The sequence below is a fragment of the Salmo trutta genome, chromosome 26 (assembly GCF_901001165.1).
Source record: "Salmo trutta chromosome 26, fSalTru1.1, whole genome shotgun sequence".
NCBI lineage: Eukaryota > Metazoa > Chordata > Actinopteri > Salmoniformes > Salmonidae > Salmo > Salmo trutta.
Genome location: NC_042982.1, coordinates 46,755,658 through 46,778,586, shown reverse-complemented (window position 1 = coordinate 46,778,586; position 22,929 = coordinate 46,755,658). Strand labels below are relative to the sequence as shown.

Here is a 22,929-nt window from a genome sequence, read left to right as displayed (position 1 = left end):
ATAGAAAATCTAAACTAGAAGAAAAAAAAAACTGTCACGCCCTGTCCTACTCTACCATAGAAAATAACCAGCTTTCTATGGTCAGGACGTGACAGTACCCCCCCCCCCCCCCAAAGGTGCGGACTCCGAACGCAACCTAAAACAACAACAACAAAAACAGGGAGGGTTAGGGTGGGTGAATAATGTCGGTGTCGGCTCTGGTGCAGGACGAAGAACCTTCACATCCCGCGGATCCTCCAGCAGAGGACTAGAAAAATAAACCACCTGACCTACTCTACCATAGAAAATAACAGCTTTCTATGGTCAGGACGTGACAGTGTGTGTGTGTGTGTGTGTGTGTGTGTGTGTGTGTGTGTGTGTGTGTGTGTTTGTGTGTGTGTGTGACTGTGTGTGTGTGTGTGACTGTGTGTGTGTGTGTGTGACTGTGTGTGTGTGTGTGTGTGTGTGTGTGTGTGTGTGTGTGTGTGTGTGTGTGTGGAGGGGGAGTAGGGGGTGAGCTGTTAACCACTTGAGAGGTCAGGGTGATCTCTGAGACTTGTGTTACAGCAAAGCATAATGGGCTGTGGGAACAGAACAGTATATCTGGGGCAGAAGACGAATGGAAGACTGTAGCTGAACTTAATACAGTTCTATTACAATTGTTTTGTCTTCTATCCTGTTTTTTAATGATATAATAACATGCGTTACAGAACAGCAAGCGTGTGAGATAAAAAGGAAAGGTTGGAAGGAGTAAAATATGCCCTCACTGAGGTAACCATAGAGACATGCTCCAAGGAGACGAACGCCGTTAACAATTCACCATGTCTGACATTTCATTTTCCCTGGAAGTGAATTAACTTTTGAAGGAAGTACTATGAGTACTAGGATTCATCTTGAGTTTCTTTCCACTGTTCAGGATGAATGGATGAGCTGACAAACTGAGGTTGAGTTCGACAGCAGTCGCAGCAGTGCCACCATGTGGCCAAAGTAGATGGATTTATTTTGAAGACAATTAACTATATTATAGTAAGACAAACATCGAGACAATTCTATTTAATTTAAAAAGGTTTATTCTTGTTGGGAATTTCAACAATGATAATAGTGTTTGTTGTTGGTGTTTGATGGACTCATTTCGCTACGAATGACTGGTGTTGGAAATGACAAATGGCAATGATTATTAACAACAACTGAACTTGTCCTAGTCCTCCTCATCCCAGGTGTTGGCAGACTGAACATGTCTGGGTCCTCCTCATCCCAGGTGTTGGCAGACTGAACATGTCTGGGTCCTCCTCATCCCAGGTGTTGGCAGACTGATGATGTCCTAGTACTCCTCATCCCAGGTGTTGGCAGACTGATGATGTCCTAGTCCTCCAACTACTAACAGGTCTACAACTAATAACAAGCTACTGCTCCAACTACTAACAGGTCAACAACTAATAACAAGCTACTGCTCCACCTACTAACAGGTCAACAACTAATAACAAGCTACTGCTCCACCTACTAACAGGTCAACAACTAATAACAAGCTACTGCTCCACCTACTAACAGGTCTACTGCTCCACCTACTAACAGGTCTACTGCTCCACCTACTAACAGGTCTACTGCTCCAACTACTAACAGGTCTACTGCTCCACCTACTAACAGGTCTACTGCTCCAACTACTAACAGGTCTACTGCTCCACCTACTAACAGGTCAACAACTAATAACAAGCTACTGCTCCACCTACTAACAGGTCTACTGCTCCAACTACTAACAGGTCTACTGCTCCACCTACTAACAGGTCAACAACTAATAACAAGCTACTGCTCCAACTACTAACAGGTCTACTGCTCCACCTACTAACAGGTCAACAACTAATAACAAGCTACTGCTCCACCTACTAACAGGTCTACTGCTCCACCTACTAACAGGTCAACAACTAATAACAATCTACTGCTCCACCTACTAACAGGTCTACTGCTCCACCTACTAACAGGTCTACTGCTCCACCTACTAACAGGTCTACTGCTCCAACTACTAACAGGTCTACTGCTCCAACTAATAACAAGCTACTGCTCCAACTACTAATACAACTAAGTGCCTATAATATATACATACATACTTACAAATATCTTCATACTGTGAGGTTTCTATAAGTTAACAGCTTGTTCTTAACATTTGAAGAAGGGCGTTCTTTAATTCACTGTGTGATTTTAATCCCCTGATTTCTATAGGTAAATTATTCCAGTCAGTTCCAGGGCCGTTGCGTCTGAAATATCTTACTCTAACCTCATGATGCACCCTTGGAATTTGTAACTGCTGCCGTTGTTGAAAGGAGTAGTGTGAGTCATGTAAAGTTAGGTGTTCCTTAATATACACAGGGATATTTAAAAAAATAAAATCGGTACCAATGCAGTTGTCTTCTGTTCGAGAGTGACAGTCCTTTTAGTAATTCATACATGATGTTTTATAATCCAAGAATGAATCTGCAAAGATTGTTATAACGACATCTAATTCACAAAGTAAGGTCTTGGTTGTGTTTTGATTGGTGACGTCATCTTAGTCCAGGATAGGAAGCAGCAGATGGGTTACTAAGGTCTTTCTAATGGATACAGTAAAATAATTATTATTTTATAATAACCCAAGCTTATATACTGAATGGAAATATAAACGCGACATGTAAAGTGTTGGTCCCATGTTTCATGAGCTGAAATAAAAGATCCCAGGAATGTTCCAGACGCACAAAAAAGCTTATTTCTCTCAAATGTGGTGCACAAATGTGTTTACATCCCTGTTAGTGGGCATTTTTCCTTTGCTAAAATAATCCATCCACCTGACAGGTATGGCATATCAAGAAGCTGATTAAACAGTATGATCATTACACAGGTGAACCTTGTGCTGGTGACAATAAAAGGCCACTCTAAAATGTGCCGTTTTGTCACACAACACAATGCCACAGATGTCTCAAGTTTTGAGGGCGCGTGCAATTGGCATGCTAACTGCAGGAGTGTCCACCAGAGAATTTAATATTAATTTCTCTATCATAAGCCAAAAATGGGGAGAATTTGGCAGTATGTCCAACCAGGCACACAACCACAGACCACGTGTAACCACGCCAGCCCAGGACCTCCACCTGGACAGCTGATGAAACTGTGGGTTTGCACAACCAAAGAATTTCTGCACAAACTGTCAGAAAACTGTCTCAGGGAAACTCATCTGCGTGCTCGTCGTTGATGCAAAGAGTCAATATTTGCAGTGTTGACCCTTCTTTTTCAAGACCTCTGCAATCCGCCCTGACATACTGTCAATTAGCTTCTGGGCCACATCCTGACTGATGGCAGCCCATTCTTGCATAATCAATGCTTGGAGTTTGTCAGAATTTGTGGGTTTTTGTTTGTCCAACCACCTCTTGAGGATTGACCACAAATTCTCAATGGGATTAAAGTCTGGGGAGTTTCCTGGCCATGGACCCAAAATATTGGTTTTGTTCCCCGAGCCACTTAGTTATCACTTTTGCCTTATGGCAAGGTGCTCCAGTTAATAGCAAAGGCATTGTTCGTCACCAAACTGTTCCTGGATGGTTGGGAGAAGTTGCTCTCGGAGGATGTGTTGGTACCATTCTTTATTCATGGCTGTGTTCTTAGGCAAAATTGTGAGTGAGCCCACTCCCTTGGCTGAGAAGCAACCCCACACATGAATGGTCTCAGGATGCTTTACTGTTGGCATGAAACAGGACTGATGGTAGCGCTCACCTTGTCTTCTCCGGACAAGCTTTTTTCCAGATGCCCCAAACAATCGGAAAGTGGATTCATCAGAGAAAATGACTTTACCCCAGTCCTCAGCAGTCCAATCCCTGTAGCTTTTGCAGAATATCAGTTTGTCCCTGATGTTTTTCCTGGAGAGAAGTGGCTTCTTTGCTGCCCTTCTTGACACCAGGCCATCCTCCAAAAGTCTTCGCCTCACTGTGAATGCAAATGCATTCACACCTGCCGGCTGCCAGTCCTGAGCAAGCTCTGTACTGGTGGTGCCCCGATCCCGCAGCTGAATCAACTTTAGGAGACGGTCCTGGCACTTGCTGGACTTTCTTGGGTGCCCTGAAGCCTTCTTCACAACAATTGAACCGCTCTCCTTGAAGTTCTCGATGATCCGATAAATGGTTGATTTAGGTGCAATCTTACTGGCAGCAATATCCTTGCCTGTGAAGCCCTTTTTTGTGCAAAGCAATGATGACGGCACGTGTTTCCTTGCAGGTAACCATGGTTGACAGAGGAAGAACAGTGATTCCAAGCACCACCCTCCTTTTGAAGCTTCCAGTCTGTTATTCGAACTCAATCAGCATGACAGAGTGATCTCCAGCCTTGTCCTCGTCAACACTCACACCTGTGTTAACGAGAGAATCACTGACATGATGTCAGCTGGTCCTTTTGTGGCAGGGCTGAAATGCAGTGGAAATGTTTTTTGGGGATTCAGTTCATTAGCATGGCAAAGAGGGACTTTGCTATTAACTGCAATTCATCTGATCACTCTTCATAACATTCTGGAGTATATGCAAATTGACAACATACAAACTGAGGCAGCAGACTTTGTGAAAATTAATATTTGTGTCATTCTCAAAACTTTTGGCCACGACTGTATATGCAAAATATTTGAATCTGATGTATAGAGCCCTGAATCATCCGTGTATAAGTGTGTTCTGACAAAATATATAGGCAATTCATTTATGAATATAGAGAAAAGAAGGGGGCTCAATACTGAGCCTTGAGGTACACCTCTGCTTATTCCAAGAAGTTGTGATTGGTATCCTTCCATGAAAACACATTGTTTTCTATTGCTAAGATATGCATGGAACCAGTTTAGTGATCTGTTAGTGAAACCAACGTTTTTAAGTTTTCCTGGTAAGATAGAATGATCAACTAAATAAATTGCTTTTGATGAATCAATAAAGATGGCAGGAGTTAGTTTGCCTTGGTCAAATGAAGGAATTATATCATTAGTAAGTTTCACTAATGCTGTAGAAGTAGAATGGTTGGATCTAAAGCCAGATTAATAAAGGGTGACATTAAATTACATGTATCCAGGTACTGATACATTTGAGGATGTAATAATTTCTCAAGACTTTTGCTATTGAACAGTTATTTGGGTCTAAGAAGATTCCATCTTTATGAAGTGAGGTATGGAGCGATTTCAGTGCTAACAGAAATTGTATTTGAATTCTATAACCAGATACAACATCCTGGTACTTTGCCAGCCAGTAAAGGAGAACTTATTAGTAATGAGCATTCCGAGTCTTTTCGGTGAGCCGGGTTCATTTGGCTCTTTGTTCTAAATGCTTAAAAATCGACCTAGAACCATAAACATTTTTTAAATCTTGTCACACTGATCGGTTTCACCTGTCTTTGTGCTTGTCTCCACCCATCTACCCCATTATCCCCAGTGTATTTATACCTGTGTTCTTTGTTTGTCTGTTGCCAGTTCATTTTGTCCTTCAAGCCTCCCAACGCTTTCCCCCTTGCATCTGTCTTTTTCTAGTTCCTGTTTTCTAGTTTTCCCGGTATTGACCATTTCTGCCTGCCCTGACCCTGAGACTGTCTGCCGTTCTGTACTTTATGGACCTCAGCCTGCCCTTGACCTGTCGTTTGGCCTGCACCCTGTTGTTGTAATACATTTTTGTTACTTCAAAACTGTCTGCATCTGGGTCTTCTCCTGAGACGTGATAAATCTCCAATATAAAGCCCAAAAGGTAGGCTACCATTATGGCAAATCGTGAAATGCGAGTTGAAATAAATGTTTACCTGGTCAAAGTATAAGATACAGTACAAAAAAAACCTGCACTGAAAACAGCGTGGAACAGATTTTGCGCTCTCCACACTATGTTTCTGCAGGGCTGATTCACCCTCTTTACATAAAAATATTCTGTTCCCTCAACAATGATCACAGGCTGTGTTAGAAGTGTAAAAAACGAAATGTGGCCCCCCATTAGAATATAGCTGAAATGCCCTGTCATTAATCTTGCTTTGTGACTGACTGGGTTCGAACAAAGACTGTGTTAGCCCACTTAACATAAACCTATATGGATAACTTCAGGAAGTTCATGTAAAGGACAACATGCTGCTTGCTTAACAAGTACAGTCCGCCCCTGGTTTCAAGTCTATGGCAAGGGTAGTCATTGTAAGGTTAACATTTGACTGACTGGGTTAAGACTGTGTTAGACTGTTGAGCTAAAGCTTAGGCATTGGTCCTGTGACTTGAATGGGTCCCTTCAAGGAGGAGGTCAAAAGGGATGTGAAGTGTAACACAGATGGTTCGGTGACCACGCTTGTGTGTTGGGTAACTTGTCTGAGACCTGATAAGTTGCATTGTCTGGTGCCGATAGAACCCAATCAGTCAAACTAACACATCTTCAGGTCTCATACAACGTTGCTCATTACATAGCCTCGCAATCAGCCAGATCCCACGAGCTGACATGAATGGTTAGCTACAATGCAATAATCAGTCTGGAAATTACGATGCTACTCATCACATGGATGGATCACCAAACCACCTCTCATTAAATGGGGTGCACAGATCCTTCTGCTTCTGTTTGCCACAGCAAGTGTTATTGTATGTGCAGTAGGCCTGATTTTGGGGTCAAAGGGGGATGACATGTAACCGAGGTGGTTCGATGAACCCTGCTGGAGACTTGAAGACTTGTGTTAGCTTCCTGAACTAATCCATATGGGCTTTATGTAAGTGGGCTAACACAGTCTTGTGACATGCAGGAGAACTGGTTCGAACCCAGTCAATCACAAGAGCAAGATTAAATAGGGAGTGGAAAGGCTATCCTTAGAAGGGCTGTGACAGAGCTAGTCAGCTACATTATTATGGGGGTGCCAAATTGCAATTTTGTGACGCTCCCTTCTAACGTGGACTGTGATTATCATAGAGGGAAACAGAAAGCACATCCATGCTTCAGAGCAGTGGTTCCCAAACTTTTTATAGGCCCGTACCCTTTCAAACATTCAACCTCCAGCTGCGTACCGCCTCTAGCACCAGGGTCTACTCTCAAATGTAGTTTTTTTTGCCATCGCTGCCACACACATTACACTATACATTTATTAAACATAAGAATGAGTGTGAGTTTTTGTCACAACCCGGCTCGTGGGAAGTGACAAAGAGCTCTTATAGGACCAAGGAACAAATAATAATATAATAATAATCAATAATTTTGCTCTTTATTTAGCCATCTTACATATACAATTGTGAATAACTCACCACAGGTTAATGAGAAGGGTTGAAAAGAAAGGATGCATTGAAAGGATGGACATAACTCTGCAATTTTGTTTTGGGGCGGCAGGTAACCCAGTGGTTACAGCGTTGGGCCAGAAACCGAAAGGTTGCTAGATCGAATCCCCAAGGTAAAAATCTGTCGTTCTGCCCCTGAACAAGGCAGTTAACCCACTGTTCCTAGGCCGTCATTGTAAATAAGAATTTGTTCTTAACTCACTTGCCAAGTAAAATAAATATTGGAGAGAGACTCAGTCTTAAATCATTTTCCACACACAGTCTGTGCCTGTATTTAGTTTTCATGCTAGTGAGGGCCGAGAATCCACTCTCACATAGGGACGTGGTTGCAAAGGGCATCAGTGTCATAACAGTGTGATTTGCCAAGGCAGGATACTCTGAGCGCAGCCCAATCCAGAAATCTGGCAGTGGCTTCTGGCAGTGACATCTTGTTCAGATGTCGGTAAGTAGACTAGAGGCAGGGAATGATAGGGATAACGAAACCTTGCTGCTACCATCTCTTATGACCGAAAAGAGCTTCTGGATATCAGAACAGCAATTATTCACCTCGAACTGGACAAAGAGTTTTTTCTTTAATGAGCCTGACGCGAAGGCTCAAATCCCCGTCATTCGCATGAAGAAAATATGAAAATACAGGGGGTGGAGATCGGGGTGCCTTGTGAGAATTCGTCGGCTAGTGGGTAACCCACCTCTACCATCCGTTCCATTGGCCAACGTGCAATCACTGGAGAATAAACGGGATGATCTTCATTTAGAGACTATCCTACCAACGAGATATTAAAAACTGTAATATCTTATGTTTCACCGAATCGTGGCTGAACGACTACACGGTTAATATACAGTTGGCTGGGTTTTCCGTGCATATGCAGGACAGAAAAGCTACTTCTGGTAAGAGGAGGGGTGTGTATATTTGTCAATAACAGCAGGTGCGCGATGTCTAATACTAAGGAAGTCTCGAGGTATTGGTCGCCTGAGGTAGAGTAATATATTACACCTGCTAATTCTTGAATAAGTTCCTCCAGCTCTGTTTGTTCTTCCTCTAACTTATTCTGTGCCTCCATAGTACTGTTTTTAATCTACCTGTTAGTTCCACTATTTCCTTTGTTTGTCTTATCTCTGTTGACTGAAACTGCTTTGTTTTAATGATGAGTATTGAATTGAATGGCCTCTGAAGTACATTTAAAAGTGACCCATACAACAAGAGGATCTGCTGTGCATTCAGAAAGTATTCACACACCTTGTGTTACAGCCTGTTGTGTTAAAGCCAGAATTTAAAATTGATTACTTTTTTGTATGTCACTGGACTACACACAATGTAATTTTTTATTTTTTTTAAATAAGTTAAGGGGATGAATCAATAAGTATTAACTGAAGGCAAGCATAAATAAGTTCAGGAGTAAACATTGGCTTAACAAGTCACATAATAAGTTGCATGGACTCCCTCGGTGTGCAATAATAGTATTTAAATCAAATGAAATTTGTATTGGTCACATACACATATTTAGCAGATGTTATGGCAGGTGTAGCGAAATGCTTGTGTTCCTAGCTCCAACAGTGCAGTGATATCTAACAATTCACAACAATACACACAAATCTAAAAGTAAAAGAATGGAATGAAGAAAGATATAAATATTACACTGCGTGCACAATTATTAGGCAAGTGAGTATTCTGATCTTATCATTGTTTCTATTCACATTTTCGAACTCCAAACCATATAAACTTGATTGCTTATTGGATTTAATCATTTTCAGGTGATATGTATTTGTGTAATGAGGGAGGGTGTGGCGAAAGTGAATAACACCTTATATCAAGGTGTGCATAATTATTAGGCAGCCTCATTACCTCAGGTAAAATAGGCCAAAAAAGAGATTTAACGGACACTGAAATGCCAAAAATGTAAAATGCCTTTCAGACGGATGCGACACTCTTTAAATAGCTAAACTATTGAGGTGTGACCACCGGACATTCAAACGTTTTGTTGTGAATAGTCAACTGGGGCGCAAAAAAACGCATGGGGAAGAAAAGGCGCAAATTAACTGCAGAAGACTTGAGAAGAATTAAACGTCAACCTACCAGGAACCCATTATCCTCCAGCGCCACCGTATTCCAGAACTGCAACCTACCAGGAACCCATTATCCTCCAGCGCCACCGTATTCCAGAACTGCAACCTACCTGGAACCCATTATCCTCCAGCGCCACCGTATTCCAGAACTGCAACCTACCTGGAGTGTTCAGAAGTACAAGGTGTCAAGTGTTCAGAGACATGGCCAAGGTCAAGAAGACTGAAACAAGACCCCCACTGAATAAGATTCACAAGTTGAAGCGTCAAGATTGGGCAAAGAAATACCTGAAGACAGATTTTTCTAAGGTTTTATGGACAGATGAAATGAAAGTGACTCTTGATGGACCAAATGGATGGGCCCGTGGCTGGATCAGTAATGGACACAGGGCACCACTTTGAGTCAGGCGCCAGCAAGGTGAAGGAGGGGTACTGGTATGGGCTGCTATCATTGAGGAGGAGGTAGGTGGACCTTTTCGGGTTGAAGATGGACTGAAACTCAACTCCCAAACTTACTGCCAGTTTCTGGAAGATTCTTTCGTCAAACAGTGGTACAGGAAGAAGTCCTCAGCATTCAGGAAGGCCATGATCTTTATGCAGGACAATGCTCCATCACATGCATCCAAGTACTCCACTGCTTGGCTAGCCAGCAAGGGCCTCAAAGATGCCTGAATAACGACCTGGCCCCCTACCTCACCTGACTTAAATCCTATTGAAAACTTGTGGTCCCTTCTCAAACGTGAGATTTACAGTGAGGGAAGACAAAACACCTCTTTGAACAGCATTTGGGAGGCTGTGGTTGCTGCTTCAGCAAAAATTGATCGTGAACAGATCAAGAAACTGACAGACTCCATGGATGGAAGGCTCATGGCAGTTATTGAAAATAAGGGTGGCTATATTGGTCACTGAATATCTTTGAAAGGCCAAAAATGTTATATAATTGTCCATTTGTGTTACCTATCTGTTACACTTACTCTAAAAATTGAGAATCAACAAGTGAGTTGAGAGAAATTATTTTTGTAATTTAGTTGCCTAATAATTCCGCACACTAATAGTTGCCTAATAATTGTGCACGCTTACATATTTCCCTGAGAAAGACAAAACTCACTTTTCCTTTGTTAAACATTCAGGTTTGAGGTTCAATAACATTTTGGATTGACTGAGAGCATTTTGTTTGTTCAACAATGAAATTAATCCAGAGGAATACAATTTGCCTAACAATTGTGCAGTGTAGATTTAGCAATGTCAGATTGCTCAGCATTGACTAAAATACAGTAGAATAGAATACAGTATGTAGATATGAGATGTAAGCATTATTAATACAGTAGATACATATGAGATGTAAGCATTATTAATACAGTATATAAATATGAGATGAGTAAAGCAGTAGAATAGAACACAGTAGATACATATGAGATGTAAACATTATTAAAGTAACTAGTGTTGCATTATTAAAGTGGACAGTGATTCCAAGTCTATGTATATGGGGCAGCAGCCTCTATGGTGCAGTGTTATGTAACTGGGTGGAAGCCTCCTACTGATGACTATTTAACAGTCTGATGGCCTTGAGATAGAAGGTGTTTTTCAGTCTCTCGGTCCCAGCTTTGATGCACCTGTACTGACCTCGCCTTCTGGATGGTAGTGGGGTGAACAGGCAGTGGCTCGGGTGGTTGTTGTCCTTGATGATCTTTTTGGCCTTACTGTAACATCAGGTGCTGTAGGTGTCCTGGAGGGCAGGTAGTTTGCCCTTGGTGATGCATTGGGCAGACCACACCACCCTCTGGAGAGCCCTGCGGTTGCGGGCGGTTCAGTTGCCGTACCAGGTGGTGATACAGCCTGGCAGGATACTCTCAATTGTACATCTGTAAATGTTTTTGAGGGTTTGAGTGGCCAAGTCAAATATTTTCAGCCTCCTGAGGTTGAAGAGGCGCTGTTGCACCTTCTTCACCACACTGTCTGTGTGGGTGGACCATTTCATAGTCAGTGATGTGTATGCCGAGGAACTTGAAGCTTTCCACCTTCTCCACTGCGGTTAGAGGTTATTTTCCTGGCACCACTCTCCCAAGGGCCTCACCTCCCTGGAAGCTGTCTCATCGTTGTTGGTAATCAGGCCTACTACTGCTGTGTTGTCTGTAAACTTGATGATTGAGTTGGAGGCGTGCGTGGCCACGCAGTCATGGGTGAACAGGGAGTACAGGAGGGGGCTGAGCACGCACCCTTGTGGGGCCCCAGTGTTGAGGATCAGCTAAGTTGAGGTGTTGTTTCCTACCTTCACCACCTAGAGGGTGGCCTGTCAGGAAGTCCAGGACCCAGTTGCACAGGGCAGGGTTCAGACCAAGGGCCCTGAGCTTAATAATGAGCTTGGAGGGTACTATGGTGTTCAATGCTGAGGTATAGTCAATGAACAGCATTCTTACATAGGCATTCCTCTTGTCCAGATGGGTTAGGGCAGTGTGCAGTGCGATGGCGATTGCATCGTCTGTGGATCAGTTGGGGCGGTAAGCAAATTGTAGTGGGTCTAGAGTGTCAGGTAAGGTAGAGGTGATATGATTCTCAACTAGCCTCTCAAAGCACTTCATGATGACAGAAGTGAGTGCTACAGGGCGATAGTCATTTAGTTCAGTTATCTTTGCTTTCTTGGGTACAGGAACAATGGTGGACAACATGAAGCAAGTGGGGACAGCAGAATGGGATAGGGAGAGATTGAATATGTCCGTAAACACACCAGCCATCTGGTCTATACGTGCTCTGAGGTCGCGGCTAGGGATGCCGTCTGGGCTGGCAGCCTTGCAAGGGTTAACACGCTTAAATGTCTTACTTACATCGGCCACAGAGAAGAAGAGCCCACAGTCCTTGGTGGCGGGCTGCATCGGTGGCACTGTGTTATCCTCAAAGTGGGCGAAGAAGGTGTTTCGCTTGTCCGGAAGCAAGACATCGGTGTCCGCGACCTGGCTGGTTTTCCCTTTGTAGTCTGTGATTGTCTGTAGACCCTGCCACATACGTCTTGTGTCTGAGCCGTTGAGGTATTTAAAACTATGTTATAATCTCCCACCATAATAATAGGATTGTTTATTGCTTGTGAGCTCAATAGATTGTTATAAATATTTTTGAAGAAGTGTGGATCACCCTTATTTGGACCATGATTGTACTGAACCATATCCCTATGTGGTTGTACTGAACCATATCCCTATGTGGTTGTACTGAACATTTTACTATGTGGTTGTACTAAACATCTGTAGTTGAATGTGTTTCCTGTGAACAATAGATATTATATTCCTTCTCTTTTAGCCAGGTAAATACTGATCGTCTTTTCTTATTATCTGCTAGGCCATTACAATTATAAAACTGGCTATACTTTTCAAATCATATCAAACTTTATTTGTCACATGCGCCGAACACAACAGGTGTAGACCTTACAGTGCAATGCCTACTTACAAGTCCTTAACCAACAATGCAGTTCAAGAAATAGAGTTAAGAAAATATTTACTACATAAACGAAAGTAAAAAAAAAAAAACACTCAAAAATTACATAACAATAATGAGGCAATATACAGGGGGTACCGGTACTGAGTCAATGTGTGGGGGTACAGGTTAGTCGAGGTAATTTGTAAAGTGACTATTCATAGATAATAAACAGTGAGCAGCAGCAGTGTCAATGTAAATAGTCCAGGTGGCCATTTGATTAATTGTTCAGCAGTCTAGCCTTTTGAACCTAGACTTGGCGCTCCGGTACCGCTTGCCGTGCGGTAGCAGAGAGAAAAGTCTACGACTTGGATGACTGGAGTCTTTGACTATTTTTGGGGTCTTCCTCTGACATCGCCTAGTATATAGGTCCTGAATGTCAGGAAGCTTGGCCCCAGTGATGTACTGGGCCGTACGCACTACCCTCTGTAGTGCCTTGTGGTCGGATGCCGAGCAGTTACCAGGCGGTGATGCAACCGGTCAGGATGCTCTCGATGGTTCAGCTGTAGAACTGTTTGAGGATCTGGGGACCCATGCCAAATCTTTTCAGTCTCCTGAGTGGGAAAAGGTGTTGTCGTGCCCTCTTCACAACTGTTTTGGTGTGTTTGGACCATGATAGTTTGTTGGTGATGTGGACACCAAGGAACTTGAAACTCTCAACCCGCTTCAATTCAGTCCCGTCAATGTTAATGGGGCCTAATCAGCCCTCCTTTTTCTATAGTCCACGATCATCTCCTTTGTCTTGCTGACATTGAGGGAGAGGTTGTTGTCCTGGCACCACACTGCCAGGTCTCTGACTTCCTCCCTATAGACTGTCTCATCGTTGTCGGTGATCAGGCCTACCACTGTTGTGTCATCAGCAAACATAATGATGGTGTTGGAGTCATGCTTGGCCCCGGAATTGTGGGTGAACAGGGAGTACAGGAGGGGACTAAGCAGCGTGGCAAATGTGTTGTTGCCTACCCTTACCACCTGGGGGCGGCCCGTCAGGAAGTCCAGGATCCAGTTGCAGAGGGAGGTGTTTAGTCCCAGAGTCCTTAGCTTAGTGATTATCTTTTTGGGCACTAAAGTGTTAAACACTGAGCTGTAGTCAATGAACAGCATTCTCACATAGGTGTTCCTTTTGTCTGGGTGGGAAAGGGCAGTGTCGAGTGTGATTGAGATTGCGTCATCTGTGGATCTGTTGGGGGGGTATGCGAATTGGAGTGAGTCTAGGGTTTCCGGCATGATGACGTTGGTGTGAGCCATGACCAGCCTTTCAAAGCACTTCATGGCTACCGATGTGAGTGCTATGGGGCGGTAATAATTTAGGCAGGTTACGTTTGCTTTCTTGGGCACAGGAACTATGGTGGTCTGCTTGAAACATGTTGGTATTACAGAGTCAGTCAGGGAGAGGTTGAAAATAACAGTGAAGATACTTGCCAGTTGATCCACGCATGCTTTGAGTACACGTCCTGGCAATCCGTCTGTACCCGCAGCTTTGTGAATGTTGACCTGTTTAAAGGTCTTGCTCACGTCAGCTACAGAGAGCGTGATCACACAGTCATCCGGAACAGCTGGTTCTCCCATGCATGCTTCAGTGTTGCTTGCCTCGAAGCGAGCATAAAATGCATTTAGCTCGTCTGGTAGTCTTGCGTCACTGGGCAGCTCACGGCTGGGTTTCCCTTTGTAGTCTGTAATATTTTTTAAGCCTTGCCACATCCGACAAGTGTCAGAGCTGGTTTAGAAGGATTCAATCTTAGTCATGTATTGATGCTTTGCTTGTTTGATGGTTCGTCTGAGGGCATAGCAGGATTTCTTATAAGCGACCGGATTAGTGTCCCGCTCCTTGAAAGCAGCAGCTCTAGCCTTTAACTCGGTGAGGATGTTGTCTGTAATCCATGGCTTCTGGTTGGGAAATGTACGTACGGTCACTGTGGGGACAACGTCGTCGATGCACTTACTGATGAAGCCGATGACTGAGGTGGTGTACTTCTCAATGCCATTGGATGAATCCCGGAACATATTCCAGTCTGTGCAGCAAAACAGTCCTGTAGTGTAGCATCCGCGTCATCTGACCACTATCTGGTACTTCCTGCTTTAGTTTTTGCTTGAAAGCAGGAATCAGGATGATAGAATTATGGTCAGATATGCCAAATGGAGGGAGAGCTTTGTATGTGTCTCTGTGTGTGGAGTAAAGGGGGTCTAGAGTTTTTTCCCTCTGGTTGCACATTTAACATGCTGATAGAAATTAAGTAAAACAGATTTAAGTTTCTCTGTATTAAAGCCCCGGCCACTAGGAGCGCCGCCTCTGGATGAGCATTTTCTTGTTTGCTTATGGCCTTAAACAGCTCATTGAGTCTTAGTGCAGCATCGGTTTCTGGTGGTAAATAGATGGCTACGAATAATATAGATGTGAACTCTCTTGGTAGATAGTGTTGTCTACAGCTTATTATGAGGTATTCTACCTCAGGGGAGCAATACTCAAGACTTCTTTAATATTAGACATTGCGTACTAGCAGACAAATAGACACACACCCCGTCCCTCGTCTTACCAGACGTAGCTGAGCTGTCCTGCCAATGCACTGAGAAGCCAGCCAGCTCTATATTATCTGTGTCATAGCTCAGCCACGTCTCGGTGAAACATAAGATAATACCATTTTTAATGTCCCATTGGTAGGATAATCCTAATCGTAGATCTTCCAGTTTGTTTTCCAATGATTGCACGTTGGCCAATAATATGGAACGAAGTGGTGGTTTACCTAGTCGTCTGCGAATTCACCCCGCCCTCCTCCCCCTCTGTCTTTTCTTCCCCTTCGGATGACAGGGATTTGGGCCTTGTCTCGACAAAGCAGTATATCCTTCACGTCGGACTCATTAAAGAAAAAATCTTTGTCCAGTTCGAGGTGAGTAATCGCTGTTCTGATGTCCAGAAGCTCTTTAGAGACAGTAGCAGCAACTTTATGTACAAAATAAGTTACAAACAATGCAAAATAACATACAAAATAGCACAGTTGGTTTGGAGCCCGTAAAACATCCCCTCTGGTGTCATTATATTAATATGGTACAGTTGTCTTATTTTTTTAAGCTCATGTGTGAAGCGTATACTTTTGTTTCAAGGGTAGATTTGTTTAAGACTACCAAGAAACACTCTGTGTTAAAAATAGCACAGTTACCATAATGAGATACAAGTTTCAAGTATACTTACCATATTATGGCTGCAAAATGACTACCAAAATGACTACCAAATGACTACCAAAATGACTACCAAATGACTATCAAAATGACTAGCAAATGATTACCAAATGACTACCAAATGACTACCAAAATGACTACCAAATGACTACCAAAATGACTACCAAAATGACTACCAAATGACTACCAAAATGACTACTAAAATGACAACCAAATGACTACCAAATGACTACCAAAATGACTACCAAATGACTACCAAAATGACTACCAAATGACTACCAAAATGACTACCAAATGACTACCAAAATGACTACCAAATGACTACCAAAATGACTACCAAATGACTACCAAAATGACTACTAAAATGACAACCAAATGACTACCAAAATGACTACCAAATGACTACCCAAATGACTACCAAATGACTACCAAAATGACTACCAAATGACTACCCAATGACTACCAAATGACTACCAAATGACTACCAAAATGACTACCAAATGACTACCCAAATGACTACCAAATGACTACCAAAATGACTACCAAATGACTACCAAAATGACTACCAAATGACTACCAAATGACTGCCAAATACCTACCAAATGACTACCAAATGACTACCAAAATGACTACCAAAATGACTACCAAAATGATTACCAAAATGACTACCAAAATGACTACCAAATGACTACCAAAATGACTACCAAATGACTACCCAAATGACTACCAAATGACTACCAAAATGACTACCCAATGACTACCAAATGACTACCAAATGACTGCCAAATACCTACCAAATGACTACCAAATGACTACGAAAATGACTACCAAAATGACTACCAAATGACTACCAAAATGACTACCAAAATGACTACCAAAATGATTACCAAAATACCTACCAAATGACTACCAAAATGACTACCAAAATACCTACCAAAATGACTACCAAAATGTACCATGATGTATGTTTCTAACTGTCTTCCTTTGTCCCTCCCCTAAAAAGTCCCGCCCCCACCCGAGAAAGGCCCTATCGCACCTCTTGCATCTTCATCACCTTTCTAACCTCTGAGTCCACCGGTCCCTTACATACTAGGTTCGCACTCCGACGCCACCCAGTCTAATGGTCATTATAGCTGATTTTACTGGTGTTTCTTCATGTTTTACAGGACTCCCAGGCTTTATCCCTTTGTCTGAACAGATGTGTTATTAAGGCAGCTCTAACCCAGGACAGATCCTTTAACTTTCACTGTTCTTCACGGTGTCTGTTCATTTACATACCTTTGTGAATTCAGTGAGAAAGTAATCCCATGTATTTCAGTTAGAATCTTTGCCAGTTTCTGGATATCAATATCATATATATATACACATCTATAGATTGTTTTAAATGAATCCATGTGGGTGGTGCTTTAGGTTCATTTTCCAAACCCAGGAGATGATGGAATAATCACTGAAACAGTCTGGAAGAAAAGCTGCATTTAGAATCCTGTCTGGACGTGTCACCAAGAGTCAATGCAGCAAAATCACATTATGAGTTTCTGGATTACTCACCTAAAATAATTCATTCATTTGACCATTTAACAGTGGTGATAATATTGTTTCTGGAGTCTACTGGGACATTGGGTATATCTCTTATACACTGAGTGGGACAAAACATTAAGAACACCTTCCTAATATTGAGTTGCACCCCCTTTTACCTTCAGAACAGCCTCAATTCATCAGGACATGGACTCTACAAGGTGTTGAAAGCGTTTCCACAGGGATGCTGGCCCATGTTGACTCCAATGCTTCCCACAGTTGTGTCCAGTTGGCTGGATGTCCTTTGGGTGGTGAACCATTCTGGATACACACAGGAAACTGTTGAGTGTGAAAAACCCAGCAGCGTTGCAGTTTTTGACACAAACCGGTGTGCCTGGTACCTACTACCATACCCCGTTCAAAGGCACTTAAATATTTTGTCTTGCCCATTCATCATCTGAATGGCACACAAACACAATCTATGTCTCAATTGTCTCGAGGCTTAAAAATCCTTCTTTAACCTGTCTCCTCCCCTTCATCTACACTGATTGAAGTGGATTTAACAAGTGACATCAATAAGGGATCATAGCTTTCACCTGAACTCAGTCTATGTGTCATGGAAATAGGTATAATGTTTAATATGCTCAGCGTATATGGCTGGTGTTTGGCAGGTGTCCTCTCTCCCAGTCTCCTGATCAGCTCACTCATCATAGATCCTAGATGATATAGGATACATACACCTATATCTGACCCTGATGCCTCTGCTGCTCTGCAGGTATCTTCTCTCCCAGTCTCCGGATCAGCTCAGCCAACTCCTCCATATTCTGGTTCTTCTGCTCCAGGAGTTCGTAGCGTAAACTACAGATGTCATGTTTAATCTCCTTGAGCTCTCCTGGGAGACAGAGAGAGGAGGGGGGAAAGAGGTTTCAAATGAGGGGTACAGACTGCATTCATACATTTTTTGGGGGATATTGAATTTGTCCCTTAGTCAGTCAGCTGACAGATGATCTGAAATGAATTTATAGAATGGATTTATCTGATGTGCCCTTGAAGAGAGAGCTCAACCTGCAGCCCAAGATCTAGGCCCTCTGTTGCTTTATAAAACAGGTCATTTGGATCCTGGATGTTGATTTTCTACATCCAGCATCGTGCCTAAGAACAGCCCTCTGCCGTGCTATATTGGCCACAACCCCTCAGTCCTAATTGCTTAAGCAGCCTAATACATGGGCACAGTATACATGTAACAGTATAGCTTCCGTCCCTCTCCTCGCCTCGAACCAGGGACCCTCTGTACACATCAACAACTGACACCCCACGAAGCATCGTTACCCATCACGCCACAAAAGCCGCGGCCCTTGCAGAGCAAAGGGGATCAACTACTTCAAGGTCTCAGAGCGAGTGACGTCACCCGATTGAAACGGTATTTAGCGCGCACCACCGCTAACTAGCTAGCCATTTCACATCGGTTACATACAGATTACAGTAAAACAACTGAATCCATAAGTAGCCAATTCCCCCTGCTGAGTATGATACAGGACTATTTCATTCACTGTGTTGTTTGCTGATTTGTTTATATGTTTGTCCCTCCTACTCTCCTCAGCCAATCAGCAGCTGCCCACTCGCCCCACCCTCTGTGCATGAGCTGATCATGCAACCTCTGATTGGCTAAGAACATCTAACATCTGGCTAGCCAGGCCCAATGCATGCTCTTCCATCACTATGGAACACTAGTCACGTCAATAATGTTTACATACTGCTTTACCCATTTCATATGTACATGCCTTCGGGAAAGTGTTCAGACCCCTTGACTTTTTCCACATTTTGATACGTTACAGACTTCTTCTAAAATGGATTAAATAAAAATAAATCCTCAGCAATCTACACACAATACACCATAATGATGAAGTGACAGCAAATCTTTTATAATTTTAGCACATTTATTAAATATAAAACAACTGAAACAGTATTCAGACCCTTTGCTATGAGACTCAAAATTGAGCTCAGGTCCATCCTGTTTCCATTGATCATCCTTGAGATGTTTCTACAACTTGATTGGAGTTCACCTGTGGTAAATTCAATTGATTGGACATGATTTGGAAAGGCGAACACCTGTCTATATAAGGTCCCACAGTTGACAGTGAATGTCAGAGTAAAAACCAAGCCATGAGGTCAAAGGAATTATCTGTAGTGCTCCGAGACAGGATTGTGTCGAGGCACAGATCTGGGGAAGGGTACCAAGACTGGTCGCCCGGCGGCCAAACTGAGCAAGTCATGTGGTCAAAGTAATTGTCTGTAGAGCGCAGAGACAGGATTGTGTCGAGGCACAGATCTGGGGAAGGGTATTAAAAGATTTCTGCAGCATTGAAGGTCCCCAATAACACAGTGGCCTCCATCATTCTTAAATGGAAGAAGTTTGGAACCACCAAGACTCTTCCTAGAGCTGGCTGCCCGGCCAAACTGAGCAATCGGTTGAGAAGGGCCTTGGTCAGGGAGGTGACTAAGAACCAGATCGTCACTCTGACAGAGCTCCAGAGTTCCTCTGTGGAGATGGGAGAACCTTCCAGAAGGACAGTCATTCCTGCAGCACTCCACAAATCAGGCCTTTGCAGTAAAGTATCCAGATGAAAGCCACTCCTCAGTAAAAGACACATGACAGTCCACTTCGAGTTTGCCAAAAGGCACCAAAAGACTTTCAGACCATGAGAAACAAGATTCTCTGGTCTGATGAAAGCAAGATTGAACTCTTATGCCTGAATGCCAAACGTCACGTCTGGAAGAAACCTGGCACCATCCCTACAGTGAATCATGGTGGTGGCAGCATCATGCTGTGGGGATGTTTTTCAGCGGCAGGGACTGGGAGACAAGTCAGGATCGAGGGAAAGATGAACGGAGAAAAGTACAGAGAGATCCTTCATGGAAACTTGCTCCAGAGCGCACAGGACCTCAGACTGGGGGTGAAAGTTCACCTTCCAACAGGACAGCGACCCTAAGCACACAGCCAAGACAATGCAGGAGTGGCAAGTCTCTGAATGTCCATGAGTGGCCCAGCCAGAGCCGGGACTTGAACCCGATCGAACATCTCTGGAGAGACCTGAAAATAGCTGTGCAGCGACGCTCCCCATCCAACCTGACAGAGCTTGAGAGGATCTGCAGAGAAGAATGGAAAAACTCCCCAAATACAGGTATGCCAAGCTTGTAGTGTCATACCCAATTAGAGTCGAGGCTGTAGTCGCTGCCAAAGGTGCTTCCACAAAGTACTGAGTAAAGGGTCTGAATACTAATGTAAATGCCATATTTCTGTTTTCTATTTTTAATAAATTAGCAAACATTTCTACAAACATTTCTATGCTTTGTCATTATGGCGTATTGTATGTAGATTGATTGGCTGGCTGGTTGGCTGACTGGCTGGCTGGCTGACTGGCTGGCTGGCTGACTGGCTCTATGCGTTGTCATTATGGCGTATTGTATGTAGATTGATTGGCTGGCTGGCTGGCTGACTGGCTGACTGGCTCTATGCGTTGTCATTATGGCGTATTGTATGTAGATTGATTGGCTGACTGGCTGACTGACTGGCTCTATGCGTTGTCATTATGGCGTATTGTATGTAGATTGATTGGCTGGCTGGTTGGCTGACTGGCTGGCTGGCTGGCTGGCTGGCTGGCTGGCTGACTGACTGACTGGCTGGCTGGTTGGCTGACTGGCTGGCTGGCTGGCTGACTGGCTGACTGCAGCCCTGGCCCACATTACTTAACATACACCAGATTAACCTTAGACAGGCTGGCTGACTGGCTGACTGCAGCCCTGGCCCACATTACTTAACATACACCAGATTAACCTTAGACAGGCTGGCTGACTGGCTGACTGGCTGACTGCAGGCCCTGGCCCACATTACTTAACATACACCAGATTAACCTTAGACAGGCTGGCTGACTGGCTGACTGGCTGACTGCAGCCCTGGCCCACATTACTTAACATACACCAGATTAACCTTAGACAGGCTGGCTGACTGGCTGACTGCAGGCCCTGGCCCACATTACTTAACATACACCAGATTAACCTTAGACAGGCTGGCTGACTGGCTGACTGCAGGCCCTGGCCCACATTACTTAACATACACCAGATTAACCTTAGACAGGCTGGCTGACTGGCTGACTGCAGCCCTGGCCCACATTACTTAACATACACCAGATTAACCTTAGACAGGCTGGCTGACTCATTACATTGATGAGGGGAAAAAAAAACTTTTCAATACATTTTAGCATCAGGCTTTAATTTAACAAAATGTGGAAAAAGTCAAGGGGTCTGAATACTTTCCAAAGGCGCTGTGTATATACTGTATTCTAGTCAATGCAACTCCGAAATTGCTTGTCCTAATATTTATATATTTCTTAATTCCATTCTTTTACTTTTAGATTTGTTTGTATTGTTGTGAATTGTTAGATACCACTTCACTATTGGCGCTAGGACCTCAAGCATTTCGCTACACCCGCAATACCATCTACTAAATATGTGTACGTGACCAATAACATCTGATAAATATGTGTACGTGACCAATAACATCTGATAAATATGTGTACGTGACCAATAACATCTGATAAATATGTGTACGTGATCAATACATTTTGATTTGATGAATCGGACCTAGTCCCGTCGCCTGCCAGCACAGATCAGAGATCAGTCCATTTATCAATCCAATCGTGTGTGTGTGTGTGTATATATATATATATATAAAGCCCTTTTTACATCTGCAGATGTCACAAAGTGCTAGACAGAAACTCAGCTTAAAACCCCCAAACAGCAAGCAATGTCTCCTGCCAGATCAGAGATCAGTCTATTTATCACTGTCACTGCCTTTATTCATAGTATTACATGTTTATTTCCCTATGCTGCGTTTATTGTATCACGACTCCTTTTTCTGCTGTATGACAGACCATTTCCATAATCATGACTCCTTGCAAAAAAAAAATGGGTCGTGGATAGGTATTCCAGCAAGACAATGACCCAAAACACACAGCCAAGGCAACAAAGGAGTGGCTCAAGAAGAAGCACATTAAGGTCCTGGAGTGGCCTAGCCAGTCTCCAGACCTTAATCCCATAGAAAATCTGTGGAGGGAGCTGATGGTTCGAGTTGCCAAACGTCAGCCTCGAAACCCTAATGACTTGGAGAAGATCTGCAAAGAGGAGTGGGACAAAATCCCTCCTGAGATGTGTGCAAACCTGGTGGCCAACTACAAGAAACGTCTGACCTCTGTGATTGCCAACAAGGGTTTTGCCACCAAGTACTAAGTCATGTTTTGCAGAGGGGTTAAATATTTATTTCCCTCATTAAAATGCAAATCATTTTATAACATTTTTGACATGCGATTTTCAGGATTTTTTTGGTTGTTATTCTGTCTCTCACTGTTCAAATAAACCTACCATTAAAATTATAGACTGATCATTTCTTTGTCAGTGGGCAAACGTACAAAATCAGCAGG

At 43.2% G+C, this 22,929-nt stretch overlaps 1 protein-coding gene across 1 annotated transcript in view; it reads right to left on the bottom strand.

Annotated features, from left to right (window-relative positions):
• Positions 1–18,142: 18,142 nt before the first annotated feature.
• Positions 18,143–22,929, bottom strand: part of trpc6b (transient receptor potential cation channel, subfamily C, member 6b) — a 45,487-nt gene continuing 40,700 nt past the window's right edge. The window contains exon 12 of the mRNA XM_029716073.1: positions 18,143–18,344. Within this exon, the coding sequence (XP_029571933.1) occupies positions 18,193–18,344 (152 nt within the window). The 3' untranslated portion in view covers positions 18,143–18,192. The remainder of the gene's footprint in view (positions 18,345–22,929) is intronic.